At 45.0% G+C, this 24,481-nt stretch overlaps 1 protein-coding gene across 1 annotated transcript in view; it reads right to left on the bottom strand.

Annotated features, from left to right (window-relative positions):
- The window catches only part of RAD51B (RAD51 paralog B), a 617,352-nt gene that overhangs the window by 295,623 nt on the left and 297,248 nt on the right, over positions 1–24,481 (bottom strand). Inside the window, exon 8 of the mRNA XM_077820241.1 lies at positions 20,657–20,753. Coding sequence (XP_077676367.1) covers positions 20,657–20,753 — 97 coding nt within the window. The remainder of the gene's footprint in view (positions 1–20,656; positions 20,754–24,481) is intronic.

Here is a 24,481-nt window from a genome sequence, read left to right as displayed (position 1 = left end):
TTTTGCTGACACAAGTTAGGCCTCTGTGCATGCTTTTTCTTGGGAACTATTAAATAGTTGGAGTAGAACCCTTTCCTTGGCACTGAGGTGCCCTCTCTTTTGAGAACAGGCTTTCCCTTCTGTCGGAGGATCACTTCATGAGTGTGGTTCCTGAAAAGGGGACAAGAAGTGGGTTTGTGGGGAGGAAGAGAAAGAAACTCAATGGTGTAGCCGAAGTGGATGATACTTCGTACCCACTTGTCCTGTAGTGGGTGAAATATACTAGCTGGCCACTAAACATTTGGGAAACAGGTGGGGTGGCATAAGTGATAGTTTGCAACCCTTGAATGTCCTGTTGAAAGTAACCTTTCACTAATGGCAAGGTGGATGGGGCTGCATATCTTGGCCTTTCCAACTTTTGATGCTTGCATCATGGTTCGTATGGTTATAGGTGGTAGAAAGGCTGCGAAAGAGGGCTTGGTTTATACATCAGTTTACGCTGCTTCCTTTTCTGGGCCAGGGTATACAAGCCCAAGCATCAGAGAGTTGTCCTGGAGTATTAATAACTAACTAGAAGACAGATGTGTCTTTGCAAAGAGATTAGTTTCATCAAAGGGCAAATCCTTGATGGTGTTCTGAATCTCACTGGAGAATCCCAAAGTGTGAAGCCACAATTTTCGCCACACTAATATTGCAGTTGCTATACTCCAGATACGGAAACAGCTGAGTCCACTGTGGATTAGAGTGAAGTTCTTGCCATAAGTCTACCTTTATCAACAAGGGCTTTGAATTGGGCCCTGTCCTCCTGGTGGAGTTTAACATTGCACTCGAGGAATTTGACTAGTTCATAAAATCATACTTCACTAACAGGGCCTGGTAGTTAGCAATTTTAAACTGGAGGCTGGTGGATATGAACATCTTGCTTCCTATAAGGTCAAGTCATTAGGTGCCCTGTTCATAGGGGTGGTCTTGGGGTGTTGTTGCATGGATCTTTCTGCGGCTTATTATACTACTAGGGAGTTGGGGCTAGGGTGGGTGAACAAAAATTCTGCCCCTTTTGCAGTAATGAAGAATTGTGTTTCATCTCTTTTGGGGACTGGGGTGCATGAGGTGTGTGCCATACCACTCTGGCTGGTTCCATAATGGCCTTGTTTACTGAGCTACTTGATTGGGTCGAGTGGGCTACAGGATGTCCAGGAGCTTATGTATCAGTAATCATGAACTTCCTGAAGTGGGATTTCAGGTTCAGCAGTCACCCTCTGCAAGAGTACTTGGCATAGACGACTTGCACCTCCTGATACTGGAGGGGCATAATATAAAGGGAAGGACACCGACTGCCCCACGTTTCTCCTCTGGGCGGAACTCCCGGACTCACATCCCTGAGCCAGGGCAGCCAATCCCGCCAGCTCCTGGGGAGCTGGGGCCACAGAAACAGGGAGCATGTGACTCTGTGCCCGGCTGGGGCCAGCCCCAGCCTGGGGAGACTTACACCAGTGTCCCCCCAGAACTCGCAGACACCTCAGCAGGGGAGGTGCAGGGTGCAGGCAATGACCCTACTTCTGGCTGAGCGGAGACCATGGAAACTGCTCCTGGCACCTTCCCCAGCAACTTCCTGCCCTGGTGCCCAGTCCTGGGCTACCACACTCTCCCCGCCCCACCAGAGTTACCTGTGGGGGTGGAGGGGCTCTGTCTTCTCACACTGTGCCTCCCCCCGGCACGTTTCCAGCTCGCTTGGCTGCTCTTCCTGGCAGCCGGGCCCAGGCGGGGAGTGGGACGGAGCTACTTCTCATGACAGCTGAAACTGGCCATACCAGGTCACTGCCCTGTGCAGCGTGGAGGCTGCCTACGAGAACCCAGCTGGGGAGGCGGCAGTGGCCTGCCTCCCACCCAGGCCCAGATACCAGGGACAGGAGCCGAGCAGGCTGGAAATATGCTGGGCTGGAGGGTGGATTCCGGCTCTCTCAGTCCCTGTCCCCGGCAGCCAGTCCCAGGTTGGGAGCAGACAGGGAAGGCTGCTGCCACCTCCCCAGCCGGGCTCTTGTATGCCTGAGAAGTGGCTGGCATGAGAAGTGGCTGGTCCTGCCCCTTCCGCTCCCTGCCCAGGCCCAGCTGCCAGGTACAGGGGTCAAGCATGCCAGGGGGCAGGTGCTGCGAGAGAAGGGAGCCCCTCTCCCTACACTGGCAGGCCAAGCAGAAATCTGAGGGGTGGGGGTGCACTTGACCCCTCATTACTCCCCACCTACTCATTGCCTATGGTCATTAGAGAGCAATGACAAAGTTGGGGCAATTGCATCATCAGATGAGGATGATATGTCTGTCGGTACCATCGATACCACTGGATCTGGCTCCATGTCTTCCCCCTCCACATATTCTGGCAGAGCTGGTTGCTGTTGCCTAGGGAAAGAGGGCCAGAGAGACTCTCACACAGATCCAGGGTGCTGTGTACAGGGATCCCATGAACCTCACAGGGCCAGTATGATCGTTCAAAGGCTGGAGGACCCCAAGGGCATTGGGTACCGAGCTATCTTGGAAGGTAATCTTGTCTGGGCGGAGGATAGGTCCAAGATAGTCTAGAAGCCCTGTCCAGGCTAATCTCTCTTTGTTGAGTCGATGGTTCATTCTGGATGTCACATTCAGATGACAAGAAGGTTGGAACCAGATCCACTGGTGGTAGCGTCAGTAATGGTGGATGGAGGCTCCAGCTCATGGACAGAGTGGGAAAGTAGCTTTCTCTCCTCAAAGTGGTTTCCTCTTCTGGTGTCAAAATGTCCCTCAGAACGATTGGACCCGAAAGCAAATGAGATTAAGAACATAAGAACAGCCATAGTGGTTCAGACCAAAGGTCCATCTAGCCAACCATCCTGTCTTCCAATGGTGGCCAATGCCATGTGCCCCAGAGGGAATGAATAGAACAGGTAATCATCAAGTGATCCATCCCATCACCCATTCCCAGCTTCTGGCAAACAGAGGCTAGGGACACGATCCCTGCCCATCCAGGCTAATAGCCATTGGTGGACCTATCCTCCATGAACTTATCTAGTTCTTTTTTGAACCCTGTTATAATCTTGGCCTTCACAACATCCTCTGGCAAAGAGACCCACAGACTGACTGTGCGTTGTGTGAAGAAATACTTCCTTTTGTTTGTTTTAAACCTGCTGACTACTAATTTCATTTGGTGACCCCTAGTTCTTATGTTATGAGAAGGAGTAAATAACACTTCCTTATGTACTTTCTCCACACCAGTCATGATTTTATAGACCTCTATCATATCCCCTTAGTCGTCTCTTTTCCAAGCTGAAAAGTCCCAATCTTATTAATCTCTCCTCATACGGAAGCTGTTCCATATCCCTAATCATTTTTGTTGCTCTTTTCTGAACCTTTTCCAATTCCAATATATTTTTTTGAGATGGGGCGAACACATCTGCACACAGTATTCAAGATGTGGGCGTACCATGGATTTATATAGAGGCAATCTGATATTTTCTGTTTTATTATCAATCCCTTTCTTAATGATTCCCAACATTCTGTTAGCTTTTTTGACTGCTGTTGCACATTGAATGGATGTTTTCAGAGAACTATCCACAATGACTCCAAGATCTCTTTCTTGAGTGGTAGCAGCTAATTTAGACGCCATCATTTTATATGTATAGTTGGGATTGTGTGGGCATGGGAGGACAAAAATATCCCCCAGGGAGGCATAAGTCTCAGTCCTAGAAGTCACTGGGTCCCAGTAGTTAACTGATATCATTGAATCCGGCACATCCATGGTTTTAGTGTTCAGCAGGTCCTTACATAATCACGACAGAACAGTCAGAGAAGAGTCCCACCTGAAGCTCTTGGTCAGTGCTGGCAGAGGTTGATTCATTGGCTTACTAGCTGGTGCCAGAGTTGGTACCCTTGGATGCTTGCTCCTGCTACTTTACCCTTGTGGTCAGGAGGCTTAAGCAGATATAAGTCTTTAAGACATGAGTGCGAGAACTTGCCTGATCTGGAGGGAGTTGGGGAGGGATCTGGGGTGCAATCTGTTCTTGTACCTGTGAGACTGTCCCTTACTCTCAAGAGAAGCCTGAGACCATGGTCTTTGGGTTTATCAGATCTGACCTCTGCTCTGGAGCTCATGCTCAGAGGGGCGCTGCTCAAGAACTGAGGCCGATGTAGAAGAGGATATGGGCCGACTGGGGTCTCCTGGCTTTCTCTATGAGGTACTTCCTCAATCGAGGCTTGTCCCTCTTGGATCCAGGGAGAGAAGGAGAGGCAGATACTAGAGTGATTGGGATATGTGCCTCCCCAAGCCAGCAGAGACAGTGCTGGTGTTCATCACTGATTAAGAAAGAGCGAGGACAGGAGACACAGTTCTTAAACCTTGGAACTCTGGGCACAGTCCTTACCCAAGGGGTGGGGGAAATGGACAGTGTTCCCAAGATGGGGAAAAATTAATCTACACTAACTATAATAGACTACCAAACACACTAAAACACTAAGAATTATATAAAATTATATTTACAGATAAGAAGCTTAAGACATAGATGATGCTGACTCAGGCCATGTGGTGGTAAGAAGGAACTGGAGAGGCGGTCAATCTACACCTCCTCTTATACATTTGGTACTGAGCAAAAGGAGCTCCAGAGTGCAGGCCAATGGACATTAATTGCAGGGTTTTCTGGCCTCAAGAGCATGGCACACATGCATGTATGGAATACATATAGGGACCACCACATGAAGAAGAATGGGGAATTACATAATTCCACCCTAAGTATCCTTGAGAAAACAGCAGCAAACCATCTTACGCTGTGCATTCCTAGGGAACCAACAGCCAGAAGCAAAAACCATTTAAAACATGATTCTGACTTCAGACTTGCTATGAATAAATTTAATTTTTTTAAAAAAAACCTGCATCATTTACAGTTCTTCGACAAATCCAGCTGACAAAATACCATCCAGATGTTTGCTATGCAAGAACAACGAGCAACAAAGCCAGGCAAGAAGTCGAAAACTTAATAAGTGGAGAAAGAATTAAAATGAAAAGAAGAGCAGGGGACAGAGTGGGAGGGGAAACCTGCCTGAAATCTGATATCATTTTAAATGTGACACAATAGTTAATTTATTCTGTGCGTAGGACATCAAATTTATTAGATTTTTTTTCCTTCAAAACCACGGGGGCTTGGCTGGTGAAGCCTGAAATTGTTGTTCCATAACCTTTGCTTTTAAATTAAACAAATGACCTCAGAATTTGGAGCAGTATTTCACTCAGGGGAGAGAGTATGCCATTAAGAGAGTGCCAGAAACATATTTAATTATACAAGTCCCAAGAACTCCTCAAACGAGTGCAGACGTCCTGCATATAGATTTCAGGGAAATTACTAAAAGTTCATGGAGCTTCATCAAAACGTGAGATGTGAAGGGAGGCACATGAAAGGTTCTGTATCAAAAGGGTAAATTCAATTCGGGAGATATTAATCTGATTACCTAAGAGGTACTGCAAATTGGATATGCTCCGTTGTGCACCATATCCAACCTGGACAGATGGAGGAGCCTTTGTGCTCCATTTTCTGACATACAATTAGTTTTTAAGAGACTATTAAGTTACGGATACAAAGTTAAAAAAAATAATTCAGGAGTAGCATGTACAGTACCAGCTTGTAGAAAGAGACACTGCTGACTTTATTTCCTTGAGTCACCCTGGAGATTGCCACCATAAGGAGTTGACTTTGGTGTTTGTGTTTCAGCCTGAATGCTCTCTACACCTGCCTGACAGAAAACCAGTCCAGCAACATCCCTAAACAAAGAGCCCTGTATAGAGCTTTGGAAACCCAGACTTGCACAGACTGCCAAACTCAGGCAAATTTTATAAATTACAGCATTTTATCTAAACTATGAGTAATTGTCATATTCTCTTGGCGCTCCCTCCCTCCCCCGCATGCCCCCCCCCCACATCATTAGCAGTTACCAGAATCTTTGTATGTATATAAACAGAATAAATTCTCCTTTCCAGTCAGGCTCCGCCTCCTTCCTGATTTTGCTGTTTCAATCCTTTGTTTTCACTACCATGACTGTGAATGATGATGTCATGGACACTGGATTATGAAATCGGTAAACAATATGGGCAGGCTTGTGGAAGGTGCTTATTAAATGGGCAATTTTCTGTTTTACATCCAAATATCTCATTGGTATTGAGCATTGCTGGCGGGAGAATGATTCGCATGGTTGGGTTCACAAGTTCAGAGCAAACACTCTCAAAGTTATTAAGCAAAACTTCCATATTTTCTTATAGGACAGAATATCGACATTACAAGTGATATTAACACATGCAGTGACTTACAAGCATTTCATAGAATCTAAACACAAAATACATCCTTATAAGACTAATACCTATTTTGAGCAAATCTTACCATACAGGTAAACTGGTCTGGTCTCCAGCTATGAGTTTCTCAGTTCTTAGCTAATGCCTGCAGCCTGGGCAAGAGCTGGCATCTGCCCTTCCAGCATCATAGCCACAATGAAAATGCTTTTTGTTTACTTCTTCATTTATATCCCAAGATCACTGTTAGTAAGATAGTAAGATCACTGCTAACATCCACAGGAGTATGCACAGATGTATGAATCCAGCCACAGACTTACAAAAGCTACAGAAAGAAAAGATCTAGTCCACCCCCTACTAATGCAGAATTCTGCCCTTTGGTATTGTATTTTGTCCGGTATAGTTTTAAATGACTTCAACAATGGAGCCAGGGCTATCCAGTCATGAGTTAAAGGTGCAGCTGTTATGGGGGAGCTGTTTTGAGAGGCAGACGCAAGGCAAGCCACACAGACAGAAGGGCAAGCAGGGGATGCATGAGTTATTAATGGTCAGTTGGTACACATTGAGCAGTTGTGACTGTGCCAGACATCCTAGGTGAGGAACTGCATCTGCTGCCAGCCAGTTGGTGGGAAAGTGGGATAAAGAAACAATTCCATGGAAAAGGGATGTAGCAGGGTGTGCAGGATTACAACCCCTTGATCTCTGTGCTGTTCCTGATGCACTACCAAAGTGGTGTGCCAGATCTAACAGATTACATTTTCCAAGTGGACTTAAGGCACTCACTGGGTTGATCCTGCCCTGGAAGAGGGCTTCTGCCACTTCCCTTGAGCGACTATTCATCAGTCCAACAGATTCCATATATTTTTTCCATAGAGTCCAACAGATTTTTCCTGATATTCAGCTCAAATATTCTTTTGTTCAGCTACATTTCATTCATATCCTGCCCTACATTAACCCCTCCCCCTCTTCGGGTACTTGCCAAGAGTTACCAAGTCCCCACTTACTCAATGAGTGTCTACACTATCCTTTTTTTCCTTCAAATTTCCCATCATTAATGGTCGGAACACTAGCACAGAGCAGCCTTCAGTATTTTAACCACCATGTCATCTAATTCTGCACAAAACAGATCTAGGTAATGCTATGGTTAAAACAGCAGCCGATGCTGGATCCTTGTCTTTCCTAGAGTTGGATCATTGCTACTATGGGAACAGTGCTACAGAGGGAAATTTCAGAGAGAAAAAAGGCTAGTGTAGACAAAGCCTTAGTCTAGCCAAGCTATGCAGATTAAGTTATTTTAATCTTCTTCATAAATCAATCTGTCCAGCACTCTGATCGCTTTGGTTGCTCTTCTCTGAATGTTCTTCAATTGTTTGACATATTTCTACTGCAGAAAGACAAGCAGCAGCCAAATGTGATGCACCCCCTGTTCAGTGTGTAAAATCTGCTGCTTCACAACCAAAAGAGGAGCTCAGAAAATCTCCCTATTTTGATTATATTCAGAGATAAGCCATTTTTGTTGATTTTTTGGGGGAAGGGGGCTTGAATTTATCCTTTTAGGAGCAGCCCATCCCCGGAAAGAAGTTCACTCACATGCCAGCACCCCCCCAGCTCCAACCTCCAAAGAAAGTTAACTAATTCTAAACTTGCATGATTTAGGACAATAAATCACAATTACAATACTAAAGCAGGAAATACACACAATTTAAGCAGAAACACCAATACATTCATTTTTATTACAAATAAGGGGAGCCATTAATCATACAGTCTGCCTAGAATTAACAAGGAGTCCAATTTTCAAACATCCTGCAGTAAATCCAGAGCAAATCCAGCTGGAAAGCAGACATATAAGTGGAACTAGAATATAGGCATGAGACTTTGAAGTCTGTTCCCTCTCCCTCACACACACACATACCCATCAACCCTGGGCCACTCTTGCATGATCTCATTTTGGAGAGTGAGTCATATGCTGTACATATTTCTGCAGGTCAACAGCCATCCCTTCACAGGGATGTTTTCCCATGCATATACATCCCCCAAACTCTACTTTCCTAATGAAAAGAGATCAGTTGTTAGTGCTATATAACTCCACAGAACACAGGGCTGCATGATAGTGAAACACAAAGTCTCAATTTTACTTCTATTTCCCTTACCCAATGTATATACAAAGTTAGTCACAGTGTGAGCCAAACTGAGTTTAGAAAATGTATCCGGACCTTGGGTCCCATCTTCATTTATTAAGTATGCTGAGGGATTAGCATGGCAATGCCCTGACATGGTTAAAGCATGGTATATAAAGGAGCGAACCATAATTTAACTCTGTTCAAAATCCATGCCATAACCCTGTAAACTCCCTCTCAGTGTGTAATTATAAGCTCCACTAACATAAACAAAAGGTCTGATCCCTTTGGATGCCCATTACTACCACCCACTGACATCAAGGAAGCCAGCGCACCTCTCCAGAAGTGGAGTCAATACACAGCATAGAGCAAGCAGGCTTTTGGAGAGGTGAGAGCACCTGTGATCATGTGCTGGTTTTGACAACAGTTATTGAAAATGGTTTTCAGAAAAGTCTGAAGACGGGAAGCATATTTGTGGATTTGACAGCAGCACATGGCATGGTCTGGCCATGGGACTCTAGTCAAATTGTCAAGAGCACTCCCAGCATGAGTAGTCAATGTCATTGAACTTCTCCTCTGCAACAGGTGTTTCCAAATGCACATGGGAGACAGAGCTAGGGCATGGAAAAGACAAACCAACAGTCCATCGCAAGGGTCTGTGCTGGCACCCATGTTTTTCCAACATGTACACAAAATGACTTTCCACTTACCCAATTCTGCAAATTCACATACACAAATTACATTTGTTTAGACGTCCAAGCACGGTCATTTGCAGAACTTGAAGACTCCCTAAAAGGTCACTTGATTAAGATGGCCAAATACAGTAGTCAGCGGTATTTACAACCAAGTGTGACCAAAACAGTTTTGACTGCATTCCGTCTTTACTGTGCCAGAGCAACCCAAGAACTGACTATCTTTCTCAGTGGACATTTCTTGAAACAGGATTCCCACCCTGTCTACCTTGGAGTAACCCTAGATAGATCTCTCACATATCTTCATAAAACTGTGACTAAGGTGAGGTCACATAACCTTCTAAGCAAATGGGCCGTCAGTTTGTGGGGAGCAAACGCTCAAACTCTTTAATTATTCAGTTTAGACCTCTGTTACTCTGCATCAGAATACTATGCTCCAGTCTGGCTCCATTCGTCCCATGTCAAATCGGTTGACACACAACTGTACTCAACCATGCGCATCATAATTGGGATGCTTCTACCCACACCAATACTCTGGATCCTAGAGTTAAGCAACATCACTCCTCCACACATCCATCATGATGACACTAAAGAATGGTTGAGAAGATCAGGGCAAACACACACCTCTTTGACCACCCAAGAGCATGCTTGTCATTGAGGCACCCATTGTGGACCTGCTTGCCCTGCTCAGATTTCTCTGAAACATCAACATGGTGTGAAGAATGGTCTGCAGCTGACATCAGCAACCAGTCTATTATAACTGGCCCCGCCATGCATTTACCCAGTTCGATTTGCCTTGCCACTCATGAGTCCTTCTGAACTGATTTTGAATGGTTCAAAATATACAAAGTAAATATCCTTAATTCAAATTCTAAGTTCTCAAGCACCATTTTTCTTTGCCATCCACAAATTTCAATTATCATAAATGGAAATATTTAATCATCGGTTTGTGTGTGTACAGTGAAATTGATGTTTATGTTATCTACAGATAAAAATCTAATTCTTCCAAGCCTACCTATACTACTTAATAAAGGCACTAATATCCATTAACAAAACTGGGGACTATTCCCTCTCTGGTGCTCCTATGCAACTCAATATTAGGTGGGGTCTTTCCTTCTCCATGTGCATATCTGAATTGTTTTGGGCTCTTTCCAACCCCACCTCTGTAAGGCTTTGTCTACACTACACAGCTTTCAGCGACATGGCCGTGTAAATGCTGTTCAGGCCACGACCTAGGAGCGGGGTTCATGTTGTTGACAGGAGAGCACTCCTGCTGACAAGGAGCCATGCTTTGGCAAAACGTTTGTCTTTTGGGGCAGGGGTGGGGGGATGGGAAGGAAGGCTTTTTAAGCACTTGTCAATGACAAAACTTTTATCGTTCAACTGGCAGTGTAGACAAAGCCTAAGAGTTGGGTATGCAAGTTCCATGAAATTAATAGGACATACTCTCTTCTCCCCGACAAATGCAGGTACATAAATTCCACTAATATTACAGGGGCCTTTTCAAGAAGGAATATAATCAAGACATCTTTGATGATTGCATAGCACTGTACAAGACTGAAATGAAATATCTCAATCATTAGGAAAGATACAGTACTGTCAATTATAATGAAAGAAAGACCTGGGTTTTGCTTATCATCCAAATACATACAAACCCCAGAAAGCTAATTCCGTGGATTTGTATTCTAAAAAGATAGACTATTTGTTTATGAATTGTCCTTTTAAAAAAAAGTACTCTAGTTAAACTGGGTATCTGACAAATCCTCAGTATTTCACAAGATGTCAAGACAAAACATCTCTTCTGTCAGACAGAACTTGTGTAAACCAGCCTGTAAAGGTTTTAAGGAGCTTGCGGCCATAACACTAAAGAGAGTAATCTAATATATGTCAAAATGTTATGATTCTTTCTAATGTTTTTCAATATGAAGTGCTGGAGCACTTCACAGGAACAAGCACAGTTTCATGTGGCTTATAAAACTACAAAGAGGAACAGCACTGATTAAAAAGCATGTTTAATGGCTGTCTCATCAGCTCTAAGCCTCTGCAAGACAGAGGTGTTTGTGTTTTCACAGGGATTAACAATCTTTGTGACTGAGATAAGATTACCGGTAGGGCTAGCCTTAAAAATAGGAACTGTGAAGTTTGGGGGCCCTTGGTCATCTTATTAATTCCCTGCCTGATTTCCTCTCTCCATTCAGCAGCAGGCCTGAAGGGGAGTAAATTATAGTACTTGCCTGCGTAGCTACCCTCTCCGGTAGTGGGACTCAGGCTTTTTCCACAGGATTTTGAAGTGCTTTAAAACAAATCAGTCACAAAGTAGGAGAGATTATCCCCATTTTAAAAATAGGGAAACTAAGGCACAGAGTAGTGAAGTGACTCTCTGAAGGTCTCAATGAATCAAAGGTAAAGTAAGGAACAGAATCCAGGCCTCCCACCGAGTCCCTTGCCTTGTCCACTAGACTAAACTTCTTAGACCAAAGGAGGAAGGGTCCTGTCCGGGGAGGGCTGTGTGGCACCTTCCAACCTTTCATCCCCACAAATTGGAAGGCCACCCTTGCTCCAAAGTCTAATACAATTTAAGATGGCAATGATGAGCAAGATTGAAAGGACACGCTAAACCCACTGTTACACTTATGAATTAAAAAGTACTGTAGAGCAATCTGTGCTTGTTTTAAAGAGAATGAAAGGGAACACCAGCCTTTCCAGACCTAGCAGAAACCTACAGACCAAGTCAAGTCAAAGAATATCTCTAACTTTTCCAAACAAACATTTCAAGACAGCAGCTAGTTAGCTGAGATTAAAGAAATCTAAGAGTTCCCTCCCTCCCTGCCTCCCTTTTCTTATACCGCAGTGCCTGCCAGAGAGGGCAGGGCTCTGCTCTTGGCCACAGCAACATGGTCATGACCTTTGCCCAAGTGAGATAGGGCATTTGTTTGATCGCTGTAAGAGGCAGCTTTTGGTCCTGTGGCTTGAATATATATTAATATCATAGAGTCTTTTGGTTTAGAAGGGTCCTTGAGTGGGTTATGCCATCACATCCCCCAACACCAAAGTAGGAGTGGCTTAATTTTTCCTAAACCTGGGATGTTTATTCTTAATCCTGAGCATCCCACTGATGACAATACAGAGCCTTCCTTTGCACCTCACAGAGTAAATAATTAGTAACAAATAAATTATCCTACGTATGTTACTTCCTCTTCTGTTCAAAGAATATCTGTGGAAACAGACGGCATTTTTTCTAATTTATTCTTTGTGCAAAGCTATTAAAGTACATTTTTTTAAAATGTTGCTTACGCTACACATTGCTATTCAAGTTTTGCGGCAACTATGAGATAATGTGGTGTGGGGTACCTAGATAGATGGAAAGTGATTAGTGAATTGATATTGTTTCTGTTCCGTGAATGGATGTGCATTTCCATTAAAAAACAGATTTCTGGGACAAACGCTCAAGGAAAATTAATTTAAAACTTGCTTTCCACTAGGATTCAAACACGCAAGCCTACAATTCACTTTTTCCATGAGTGCACATGCTGGCATAACCCGATCATGTGAATGATTGCAAAAGCAAAATGAAAGGGCACAACCATGGCCACAGTGAATTTGTTTAAGTATCTGAATGCATATTCACAGAAAGTGTTTTGCAATAGTTGTTAAGCTCTACTTCTAATATTTGTTTAACCTGACACAGCTTAAATCTATTTCTTCTGGGTCTTTCCATTACTAACAAGGATATTTTGAGTTTGTCCTCATTGTAACACATTGGTATACTGAGGGCTAGCTCCTCAGGTAATGCTTTTGAGCCTGGTGACAGCTGAGAGCCGGTTTGGCCCTCACTGCAACTCAGAGCAGCCATGAAGCTGCTCTAAGTTACATCTGGTTGCAACAGCCCAAAAGGGGATTATTCTATAAACCAAGATTCACTGAAGTGCAGCAACACTCTGAACATGCCCCAACACAACCTCTATGTTGGGAGCTGCAAGAGGGTTGGTGTAGGGCCAGCTATGCTGGCTATACACGATTGGAGGATTCCTCTATGCATGAGGAATCTTCAGCTGGCCAATTAAACTAACTACATTTGCATTGCGTCTGAGGAGTGGTACAAAGCAGATTTAACAGAGCCCAGTATCTTGATCACTTTATTTCTGCCTGTATCACCTCCTCACCAAAAGCCAAATTCAGCCCTTCTGAAATGCCACTGATTTAAACCAGTTACACCACTATTAATTCAGCCCTAAAGATCTCTACTGTTGTAGGAAAATATTACCTTTTCTTATGCAACCTTTTAGGACCCAACCCTGCAACTGCTCCAGGGTAGAAATGAGGTGGGGATTGGGCCTGATCCAACACATGATAATGGCCCAACAAATTCCTTTCTAATGCACAGTCAAACACAGGAGCAAAGAATAAAAGCCACTGTAGCATTTTGTTTCTTCCTAATAGCATATTTAGAATAGTGAAAGGTTCATTTCTGGATGTTTTTCTAAAAGATTATCCATACGCCAAACAGTTTACAGAAACATGACTTTGACGTGGCTAACATAAGGTTTTAGATATATATAATCCAACAGAATTAATTCCTTATGGGACTAATATTGTATTATGGATCCCTTCACAACTAGGTTACAAGCTCAAATCCAGCTCAAGTTGGTGATGAATGAAAGGAATGATGATCTTATGATAAGAACATGGTCATGAGTTCCAGATTATATTCCTGACTTTATGTGATGGGGTATAGAAACCCCACACTGGACAACAAGGGGTTATGGAGCTGCTCTGGGCTCAACCAGTCCTGGTCCGCCACACCTGCAAGAGATGTACAGTCTGGAAGAGGAGTTAAAAGGGAGCAAAACAGCTCACTTGTGGGCAGACCAAGGAAGAGAAAAGAACCTCTGCCTTGTAGGTCCTGAGAAAAGCGCTAAGGGAAGGCAAGATCTTTCCCTCAACAACTGCCTGAAGGTCACTCCCTGAGGGAAGGGAAGACCTGTTTCTGTTATATCCAGAGAGGGAGGCATTCACCACCACAATTTACTAACCCAGTTTATTTGTGTTGATTCCCTGTGTTTTGTTTATGGACTACCCCTGAAGGGGAGAGACTTGAAACTGACCTGCACGGAGGGCCAAGGCATGGCAGAAGGCAGCCACCACCCCAGGAGGAAGACAGCTACCACACCACGCCCGGCTGCAAAGAGATGCCAAGCAGTGAGCCTCCCTTAACAGCCTCCTGGGACAGACTGCAAACTTTGGACAATAGCGGGCTGGTAGAAAGTGGCCATGGGAGGACAGTCTTAAGGTGCTCCTGAGCGTCAGACCCTTGTGTCACCCTCACAGGGCCCTGGGCCGGATCTCAGTGGAGTGGGAAGGATCAGGCTACCCTACCAAAAGCCCACTCTGCATGTTGAAGGGCCTAAGCTCTGACCACTGTAAAATGGGAATGATAATTACCTGCATCACAGGGGTGTTGGTAGGCTAGTTCATGAATGTTTTTAAAGTCATTTGAGCTACTCAGCTGATAAGAGAAATAAAATAGCAAAGTATTATTATTATCTGCAGGTTGTTTGGTGGTAGTATCAAATGAGTTTGGAGGATGTCTCAGTCCAATTCCTAGTGAACCAGTGTCCACAGTGCAAAAACCATCATGACAGCTGAGCCCCTTGCTGGCAGACAGGAAAAGTACTGAATGGGTCTGAATTCCACCTTCACTCACAGAGGTGGTTAGTATAGATGAGGATTGAAGCATTTAGTGGGAGAATTTGTAGGAAAAACTTGCACCTCTGCTGCCTGTTTTTTCTTGTTCTGGGGATAAAGAGAGATCTTCAAAATCCCACGACTATCACTCCAGCACCTTTCACCAGCATGAATTCACCTAATTAAAAAAAATTCACATACAAAGGTCAACAAATCCCACCTCATTCACGGCGCTCCAGGGCAAAAGTTCAAAACAATGGCACCAGAAAATTTAGACACACAACTAACTCCCATTACTATCCACAATAGCTGCATGAACAACTTAGCGTAATCACTACAAAAAATTATACCCATGCCATCTTCCAGAGTCCTGATTTTAGAATACCATCATCTTTGCTTGCATGAGCCACTAACACAATTTTTCATGTACAGGGAATCCAATACTATCTAACAATAGATGTATATTTCAGCATTTTTTTCAGGACTTTTTGACATTAACCAAAGCCACAAATTACATTCAACAGAGAAAAACCAGTTATGAACCTGTTCTGTAACTGTTGTTCTTCAGACGCATTGCACATGTCCATTCCTCTCGGTGTCAGTGCGTTCCAACGGCTGTTGGAAACGTTTCCTCTCAACAGTACCCATTGGGCAGCACAAGTTTCCCCTGCTGCCACACACCATTGTGTGCATGTGACAGGTTTCAATCGGTCCACCGAGCCTCTAGGGGGTGACGGAGAGCTACTGTCCCACTGGCAGGCCTTAGTCACCCGTTTCAGTCACTGGGGAATTAGCAGAGAAGGTGTGCCAGCCTGAGTCTGCGGCGCGCCCCTCAGGCAGGGGAGTGCTGGCACGAGTCAGTGGTGTTCGGGATTCTGCTACCCAAGGCAGGTTGGCCGGAGTAGGGGAACGCAGGCCCACCCAACTCCACTGCGTTCCAGCCCAGGGCCCTGACAGTGGTGGGACGAGAAGGTCCCGCCGCTGGGTCACCAGGGAACCGTCCACGCCACGCTGACCACATACACCCACCACACTGTGCAGTTCTGCCCTTGGGCTACTTCCTACCCGATCGCTCAAGAGGGCCTCTCCGGTCCCTCCAGCTCATCCGGGTATTCAGCTGCTGGCAGCTCCAGCTCCCGCTCTGTGTCAGGCTCACGCTGGCCCGGGTTACAGCCTGGCCCCTCCAGGTCCTCCGGGTACTCAGCGGCTGGCAGTCCTGGTCGCCTCAGTCCTTCCTCCAGATCAGGTTTCTCCTGGCCCAAGGCCTCCCCTGGGTCGGCAGCAGGGTCAGGAGGGAACAGCCAGCAGCCTGTGTCTGTCTCCCTCCCTGGTGCTGCCCTCACTGGGCAAAGGGCCCCGCCCTTTGTACTTCCTGTTCCACCCCTCCCCTTCCGGGGATTGGAGTATGCTTGGTATGGCCCCGCCCACTCAGGCTGAGAGGGTGGCTCTTTACTCTCTGGTTTGGAAGGAAGCCACCCTGGCTCCCTATAGTGCAGATATAAATGGCAGAGCTGCCCCTAACCCTCTCAGCTCCTTCTTGTTGCAACTCCAATGAAGGGGTTAGGAGGATGGGTTGTGGAATGGATATATCCAACATATCTCAAAGAACAACTGTTACGGAATAGGCTTGTAACCATTTTTTCTTCTTCCCACTCTAGCATCATCTCTGGAGTCTTGAGCCACAGCATAGTGGGAGCAAACGTGTGGACCAGGTTGCCGCTCTACAAGTATCTGCAATTGGAACTTGTGCCAGAAAGGGCACTGAGGCAGATTGAGACCTCGTTGAATGAGTGATGACTCTGTTGGATGGAGCAACATTAGCCAAGTCATAGCTCATGCATATTCCAGATGTGATCCAGGAAGAAAGGCTCTAAGTGGAGACTGATTGACCACTTACTCTGTCTGCAACTGCTACAAACAGCTGTGAGGATTTACGAAAGTGTCTGATTCTGTCCAGGTAAAATGCTGTGACCGGTGTTATCTTGACCGGTGATCTGCTAGGGCACTCTAATTCTCGACTCTGGGAGCCACCGTTACCCAGCTCTGCTGTGAGAACCTCCACTCTTGGGCTGTTCATGCACAGCCTCTAGCATGTAAGCTGCTCCCAGATACGTGAGTGAGCACTTTTGGCCAGCCGCTGCTTGGATTGTACAACCAAATGACACTAGCCAATATCTCCGGTCCCAGACACAACCCTAGGAACCTCCGTCTTGCAGTATCCAGTTATGCCTGCTCGACGCTGCAAGCTTATATCAGTTCAGCAATTTAACAAAGAAATTGATATGTACCAGGCTTGTTATCCCAAGGGGAGTCTCTGGCATGCTTCAAACCAAATGCATTGCTTCAGGTAGAATAAACAAATGAATTTATTAACTACAAAAGATAGGTTTTTTGTGATTATAAGTCAAAGCACAAGTCAGATTTGGTCAAATGAAATAAAACTAAAATGCATTCTAAGCTGATCTTAACACTTTCAGTGCCCTTACAAACTTAGATGCATCTCACTACAGGCTGGCTGGTTGCCGTTCAGCCAGGCTCTCCCCTTTGATCAGCGCTTTAGTCGCTTGGTGGTGGTGTCTGTAGATGGAGGTGGAAGAGAAAGAGAGCATGGCAAACGTCTCTCTTTTTTATCATGTCTTTTCTTTCCTCTTGGCTTTGCCCCCCCTCTTCAGAGTCAAGTGAGCATTACCTCATCGTAGTTCCAAACTGACCACGGGAAGGGAGGTGACTCACTGGAGAGTCCAACAGATGCTTTGTTGCTGCCTAGGCCAGTGTCCTTTGTTCCTGTGAGGCTGGGATGGGTTTGTCCCATACATGCCCTGATGAGGTGTGAACTGCCCCTGTGCTCCTGGAGAGCTTTTCCTGGGCCTCTGCTCGTGGAGAGTTTTTGCATGGGCTTGTTTTAAGCCATGAGGACACATTTTCAGCCTCATAACTATATACATGAAATTACAACCTATAACATTACTATAACAACAATGCTCAGTACATCATGAGCCTTCCAAAGACACCCAACATGACAAACTTTGCATTGGATACCACACAATCATATTATAAGGATGAACATGGGTGTGCAGGGTGTTTTCCCGAGGTACAGAGCGTCACAAATGCCGATGCTCTTCTGACATCAAACATACGCAAATGCTCTTCCTCCCTGGTCGTGTGTGCTTTGGGTAAAATTCAGGCGAATAAATTGGCTGATTGATATGGAAAAAGGAAACCACCTTTGGGATGAACTTTGAATGAGGATGCAGGTAAACCTTGTCCTTAAAAAAAGACTGTACATGGAGACCCTGACATTAATGCCCACAGCTCCCCTACTCTTCAGACCAAGGTAATGGCCACCAAAAATACCACCTTCATTGATAGATGCAACAGCAAGCAGGTAGCCAACGGTTCAAACGGGGGATCCATAAGTCTTGACAATAGTAAGTTTAGATCCCACAGAGCAATGGGGTCTTGCATTTGAGGGTATAATTTGATTAAGCTCTTTAAAAATCGCATGGACATATCATTGGAAAAAACAGAGCAATTGTCAACTTTAGACTGGAATGCTGAAATAGCAGCCAGATGTATTTTGATGGAACTAACCACCAAATCTTTGTATTTCAGGAATAATAAGTAGTCCAGAAATGTTGAACTGAAGAACTGGTTGGTGATAGCCTTACTGCCAAGACCAGGTGGAAAAATGCCTCAATTTAGCAAGGTAAGTTCTTGTAGAAGACTTTCTACTATTTAGTAGGATCTTTTGAACATCTTTTGAGCAAGCCTGCTCTTTTGTGTCTAGCCATGGAGCATTCATGCAGTTAACTGAAGGGATTGTAGGCTTGGGTGGGTAGGCAACCGTGATCCCAGGAGATTAGCTCTGAGTCTAGTGGAAATGAAATTGGGGTTTCACTGACAGCACCAGGAAAGTGGAGAACCAGTGCTGATAGGCCCACACTGGGCTACAAGTATGAACTCTAGCCTGGTTCTGTTTTCTCTTTAGCAATACCCCTTTGGATGTGTCATACAGGATGGAGAAATCTCCTGTGATCAGTGTGAGAACTGGTGTAAGAGAGTAGCTGATAAGACCCACCAGAAAGGTGCAACAAAGAAGAAGAGTGAAAACCACCTTACTTACTATATCCTGCCAAGTTGCAAATTTGACATCAGGTCAGCAATACTCTTTGAGGAACTCACTAGAGGAAAAACCTTGCTTACCACAGTAGAGTGGGGCCTCTGACACAACTGAGCTCTAAATAGGGAACTTCTCTACAGTTGTCTGCAGCATGTAGCATGGGCCCAACTATTCTTGGAATAGCTAGTGTGACAAAGTTCCTCCTCTGCCTTAGTGGGTCCTGCACTTATTGGCGGATTTGCTTGCCTCAGAGATTCATGGCAGCCCTCAGTTTGGCCACTCTTACTAGCGGCTCAAACCTGCCGTCCACTCAGCTAACCTCATCACTGGCCAGCATGGGGGAAAACAGAGAACAATCCCCGCAGTCTCTGTGTCCCACCTAGTGGGTCGGGGACAGGGCAGATCCCTTTCCAATTTAGACCTTCCCTTCTGGTGTTTCTCACAGACCAGGTCAACTCCTCCTGTGTCCGATCAGGAGTTGGGGAGGATGGGGGGGGAGCCCAGGCCCACACCCTACACCGGGTTTCAGCCCAGGGCCCTGTGGATAGCAGCTGTCCACAATGTTCCCTGTATCAGCTGCGTGACAGCTACAACTCCCTGGGCTACTTCCCCATTGCCTTCCTCCCAGTACCTTCTTTATCCTCACTGCAGGAACTTCCTCCTGAAGCCTGATCACGCTTGAACTCTTCACTCCTCCAGCAGCACGCCTTCTCACTCCCTGCTCCTGGCACACCCCCCTACTAACTGATGGGAGGTCCTTTTTAAACCAGGTGTCCTGATTAGCCTGCCTGCCATAATTGAATCTAGAAAGTTCTTAATTGGCTCCAGGTGTCTTGATTAGCTTGCCTGTCTTAATTGGTTCTGGCAGGCTCTTGATTGCTCTAGGGCAGCCCCTGCTCTGGTCACTCAGGGAACAGAAAACTGTTCATCCAGTGGCCAATATATTTGCCTTCTACCAGACTCTGTATCTCACTGATCCACTGGGTCTGTCACACTAGAAACTGCAGTTACCGTACAAGGTGGTGATCGGCTTTGAATTCTTACTCGGAGTTACCTTTTCTGCTCACTGATAGATACACTGAGAAGTTAACTCTCTTATTATTGCATGAAAATGTGTAATTATTGCTTCAATTTCTATGGAAAATACAATACCCTGAAATTAGCACAGAAAGAAAATGCAGTATTATGAGAAAGGTGTTACAAGGCACGATACATTTGTGTAGCATGAATGTAATATTGAGATCTGCAGTTTGAGCCACTGTACTTGAAGTATGATTGGTGTATAGTCCAGTGGACACAAATGAAAGGTTATCCTCTTTGATTTATGGCAAGGTGTTTCTCTTTTGAATTGCTGATAATTACAATCAATGAACAGGCGCATAGGATTTACCATATCAGATCAAGCCAGTGTCTAGTCAGTATCTTGCCTCTCACAATGGCATCAGAGGAAGGGGGAAAACCCCCTAGTGCACATGGCTAATTATGCGTCAGAGATACTACGGAGGAAAATACTATAGAACTGGACATTGAAAATTTCTTTGTGGCCCCTAGGAAAGGTAGTCTTTTGGTTAACATGGGTGATCTTCCCTCTTAAATGATGAAAGTTACGAAGAAGTTTTAAAATGTTTTTGAACTCCAGCTATATTTTATGCTAAGCTTGATAACCCCAATCCCATGTGCCCCCGAATATCAACAGGAGACTGCAAGTGATAGTGGGGATTTGTGACAGTATCAAGTTTCAGCTGTGATAAAATGGAGCTCCTACCTTCAGACGGGGACATGTCATCAGCTGGAGACACCAGGTCTGCCTGGATATCAAGGCCATTACTCAGCCGTGTGGTAATCTGATTTGTCAAGATAACCTGCAAACAGGAGGAAAAATTAATTATTATAGCTACTGGAGGGCAGGTAGCAGCCCAGACGAGAACTAGAACATACAAAGACAGACAGACAACTCCACACTCTGACCTTCATCAAGTTCATTTCTCCTGGAAAATTTGGAGCTACTTGCAATAACTTGTCAAAGGGATATTGTAAAAAGTACAGCAAACTGAGGAGACTTTCGAAGTTAGTCAAAGACAAAATATTACCTACCCTGTATATCCATACTGCCTTTTTTCAAGAGAGACTGTAATGGGATCCTGCCCCAGAGAGCGCCCCCTGTGCATAGAAGTGGTGTTGCAGGGATCTTTCCGCTCTAGCACCCCATATTGCATGTCACTCTGTGATCCAGCCAGGTCACCTTTCAAGTTCAGTCCCCTTTTGGGGTAACAAAAGCCCAACTGAAAATCCAAACAAATGATCCTTCTCCCCATCTTGGGCTATGCTGAAGCTCCCTGCTCTTCACCCTTACTCCTGAGCCCTGCAGAGTTCTTCTTTGCTCCTGCAGCTGAGCATTGCCACCTAAGACTCTCCTCCTGGAGGCTCTTTTCCTCCTAGTAGGTATCCCTCTGCCACCCTATATATTTGCATGTGGCCTTCTGCACTCCCTAGTTCTGACGGAGACCAGGAGCAGAAATGCTGAAGTACAGCACCATGAGAAAAGCTGTTGTCATCATATTTCCACATTGACCAGAGGTAGGCAGAACTCCAGATCTCACAAGGTAACCTGTTTTCACAAGGTTTCCTGCCATGTTTTACTGATTCAAGAGGTTTTAGTAATAATAATACAACTTAGCACTTATCTAGTACTATACAAATATTAATTCCTCTTGCTGAGGGGATGAACCATTATCAGTATAAATTCAGAGCTCAGTTATTTTTTCTAATGAGAGATAGAAACAAATTAGTACAAACGCATAATGCCAACTATACAGTGAGACTGACTGGGTAAGTGTGGATCTATTGCAGTGTAATCATTTGGTGGCAATGTAAGTGATTACCATTTCCCCAGAATTACCAATGATAATTGATCCCCACTCTTGGAGACTGAGCAAAGCTATAGGCATGGGTCTAAGGGGTCAAATCTGCTAATGGTTGCACGTGTAAGTAACCCGACTCCATGCATACTCCCACTGCAGTTATTGGACCAGAGCTTCAGCTCTACCTGAAACAGTGAAGGAAGGCACAAAGGTGGCCTAAGTTGCACCCAAGTGCAATGGACCCCATGAGCCTCTTCTGGTAGCTGGGCATCACCATAGGGCAATGACACCACCACAACAACATGCTCCCTGTGCTGGGTACTAAAAGGTGGATTGGCAAAGAGCCGGCTCCTTACACTAGGGGAATTCCCAGATAGCCAGTTATGTCAGCATGCTGACTGCTTTGTATCACCAGAATGGCATCCAGCAAAATGGCATAGAGGGAACTGTGGATCTTCTCCAATGGGAATAATCATGAAAGTAATGCCTGTGTGTTTGCAGGACTGGGTGTTAAAGCTGTGACAAAGTGGGGTTTTCCCCTTGTTATATTGTGTGTAAGCATATGTGAGTCTTACTGTTTTGCATGAATACTATGTGTGCCTCAGTTTCCTTGTGTATTGCACCAATGCCTAGGTGATGGGGATAAGGGTGTGTGACTTTTGCTGAGACCCTCAGGGACTGGTGAGGCTGCTCCAGCTCCCTGCTTGTAAACTATGGACAGTGCCCTTCGTAACCTGAGAACCAGGAGCGGGATGCAAGCAGTGACACTTTGCCCAGGAAGTGAGACAAAGACCAGAGAACGAGCAACGGGCATGTCAGAGGCCAGCCAGAAGCGTTGAGTTCAGTCTGCTGAGGGGACTCAAGGATGGGGGGAGTCCAGGGTGTCTGGCCCGGAGTTCCCCCAAGATGGACTTGGCTGAAAGTCACTGATTTCTGTGCTAACAAGTTCTGTTCTACACTGTGTTCCTGTCGATTAAGAAACCTTTCATTTTACTGGCTGAGAGTCCCGGCTGACTGCAGAGTTGAGGTGCAGGGTCCTTTGGCTTCCCCAGGAGCCCCGCCCAGGCGGACTCGCTGGAGGAAGCGCATGGTGTGAAAAGGGATGCTGAATGCTCTGAGGTCAGACCCAGGAAGGCTGAAACTATGTAAGCTTCTTGTCCTGATGACAGTGTGAGGCATGCTACACCAGAGTCCTAACTGGCTTCATACATAGCAGGTCCAGCACGTTTGCCTGGTGCCTCTGTGACAGGCTCATCGTGAAAGTTTATTACAAAAGAGAAACCCCAGAATTCAGGTTTTCAAGTAACAATCTGGTACACACCATTAATGTCACTATCATCACAAGAACCTCAGCACAGAGCATGTACCTCAGATACCAATAGAAAATAAGCTATTCAAGGGGGTGGAAGAGTCAGGCGCTTGGAAACCAGTTTTATGATTATAATAGGACAAACCTCAATTCAAATGATAAGGTAGAGCCCAAGGCACAAGCCTGATAGAAGCTTATAGAAAACTCCAAGTAAACAGAGGCAGATGTAAAAGGAGGGGTAGAATAGAATTCACATCAACATTATACAGTTTGAAAGAGAAACTTCAATGATTAGTTGTAATACCTAAAATTAAATAAATATTTGCTATATGTATATATGCATTCTGGTGTGGTACGATGTTTTTATTGGCACAAGTTTGCACTGACCACATTACTCATAAGTGTCAAAGGCACCCATGAGTGATACAGTCAACCCAACCCTGGGCCAAGATAAACAAAATATGATGGCAGAGTATAAAGTTTATGTCATACATCTGAGAGAAAAGCTACCGTATTTAAGATTTTTTTAAAAAACCCTAGAGGTACCATATTTCATATTCCTCCCCTTCCAGTGGACTCTACAGGCTTCAAACTGAGAGAAAACTAGAAATTGCATAACTGGACTCTGTACCTTTCAGGTTGGTCAGCTCTCCCCATGTCAGGGAACCTTGTGGCACCTGTCTGGATGGAGGATTGTAATCCTCTTCACCCTTCGCTTTATAAACCAGCCATACCTCTGATTCTTATCTTCCATGGGACTAAAGCTCAGTTTATCTCTGAATAGATCATCACGGATCATTCCCTACTTAAACGTCTGTAAAGTGACTGTAAAAATGGCACACTTTTACTCAGCTACTCTGGCCCTGATTCAGGATGGCAACTAAGCATGTGCTCAAGTTCCATTGGCTTCAGTGGTAGTTGAGCAAGTGCTTAAGTAGTGCCCTGAGTAAGGATGCTTTTTGAAACTGGAGCCCCATGTGTATTCAGAAAGCTTATTTCTGTGAAAAAAATAAAGTAACGCTATTCTTTACTCCTCTTGGCCTAACAGAGCTGGAAGCGACATTCAAGCATAAATTAACACAATTGGTAATTAAGTACCAAATGTAGCGCCAAATTCTGCTTCAGTTACACTTGTGCAACCCCATTGCCTGCAATGTCTACCCCCAGTTATAGCTGCGTATCTCCAATATCATCAACCGGTAATACAATTCCAGGTCCCCAGCCTCCCCAGTTTGAGCCTGATTTTCAAGATTGTTGAGTACCCTCAGCTCTTCTTGGCTTAAATTGGAATTTTGGGTACTCAGCAAAGGGTGGCAACCAGGCCCAAAGAGTCTCATGCTGGGCAGCAAAAAAAATGAAGACATTTCTGAAAATGTAGGGCTTCAAATATGGACTCATGAGTTTATTAGAGTTTTTTGCA

This window comes from Eretmochelys imbricata, chromosome 6 (assembly GCF_965152235.1).
Source record: "Eretmochelys imbricata isolate rEreImb1 chromosome 6, rEreImb1.hap1, whole genome shotgun sequence".
Classification (NCBI taxonomy): domain Eukaryota; kingdom Metazoa; phylum Chordata; order Testudines; family Cheloniidae; genus Eretmochelys; species Eretmochelys imbricata.
Note: the sequence above shows the minus strand (reverse complement) of the source record. Positions and strands in the feature narration are given on the sequence as shown.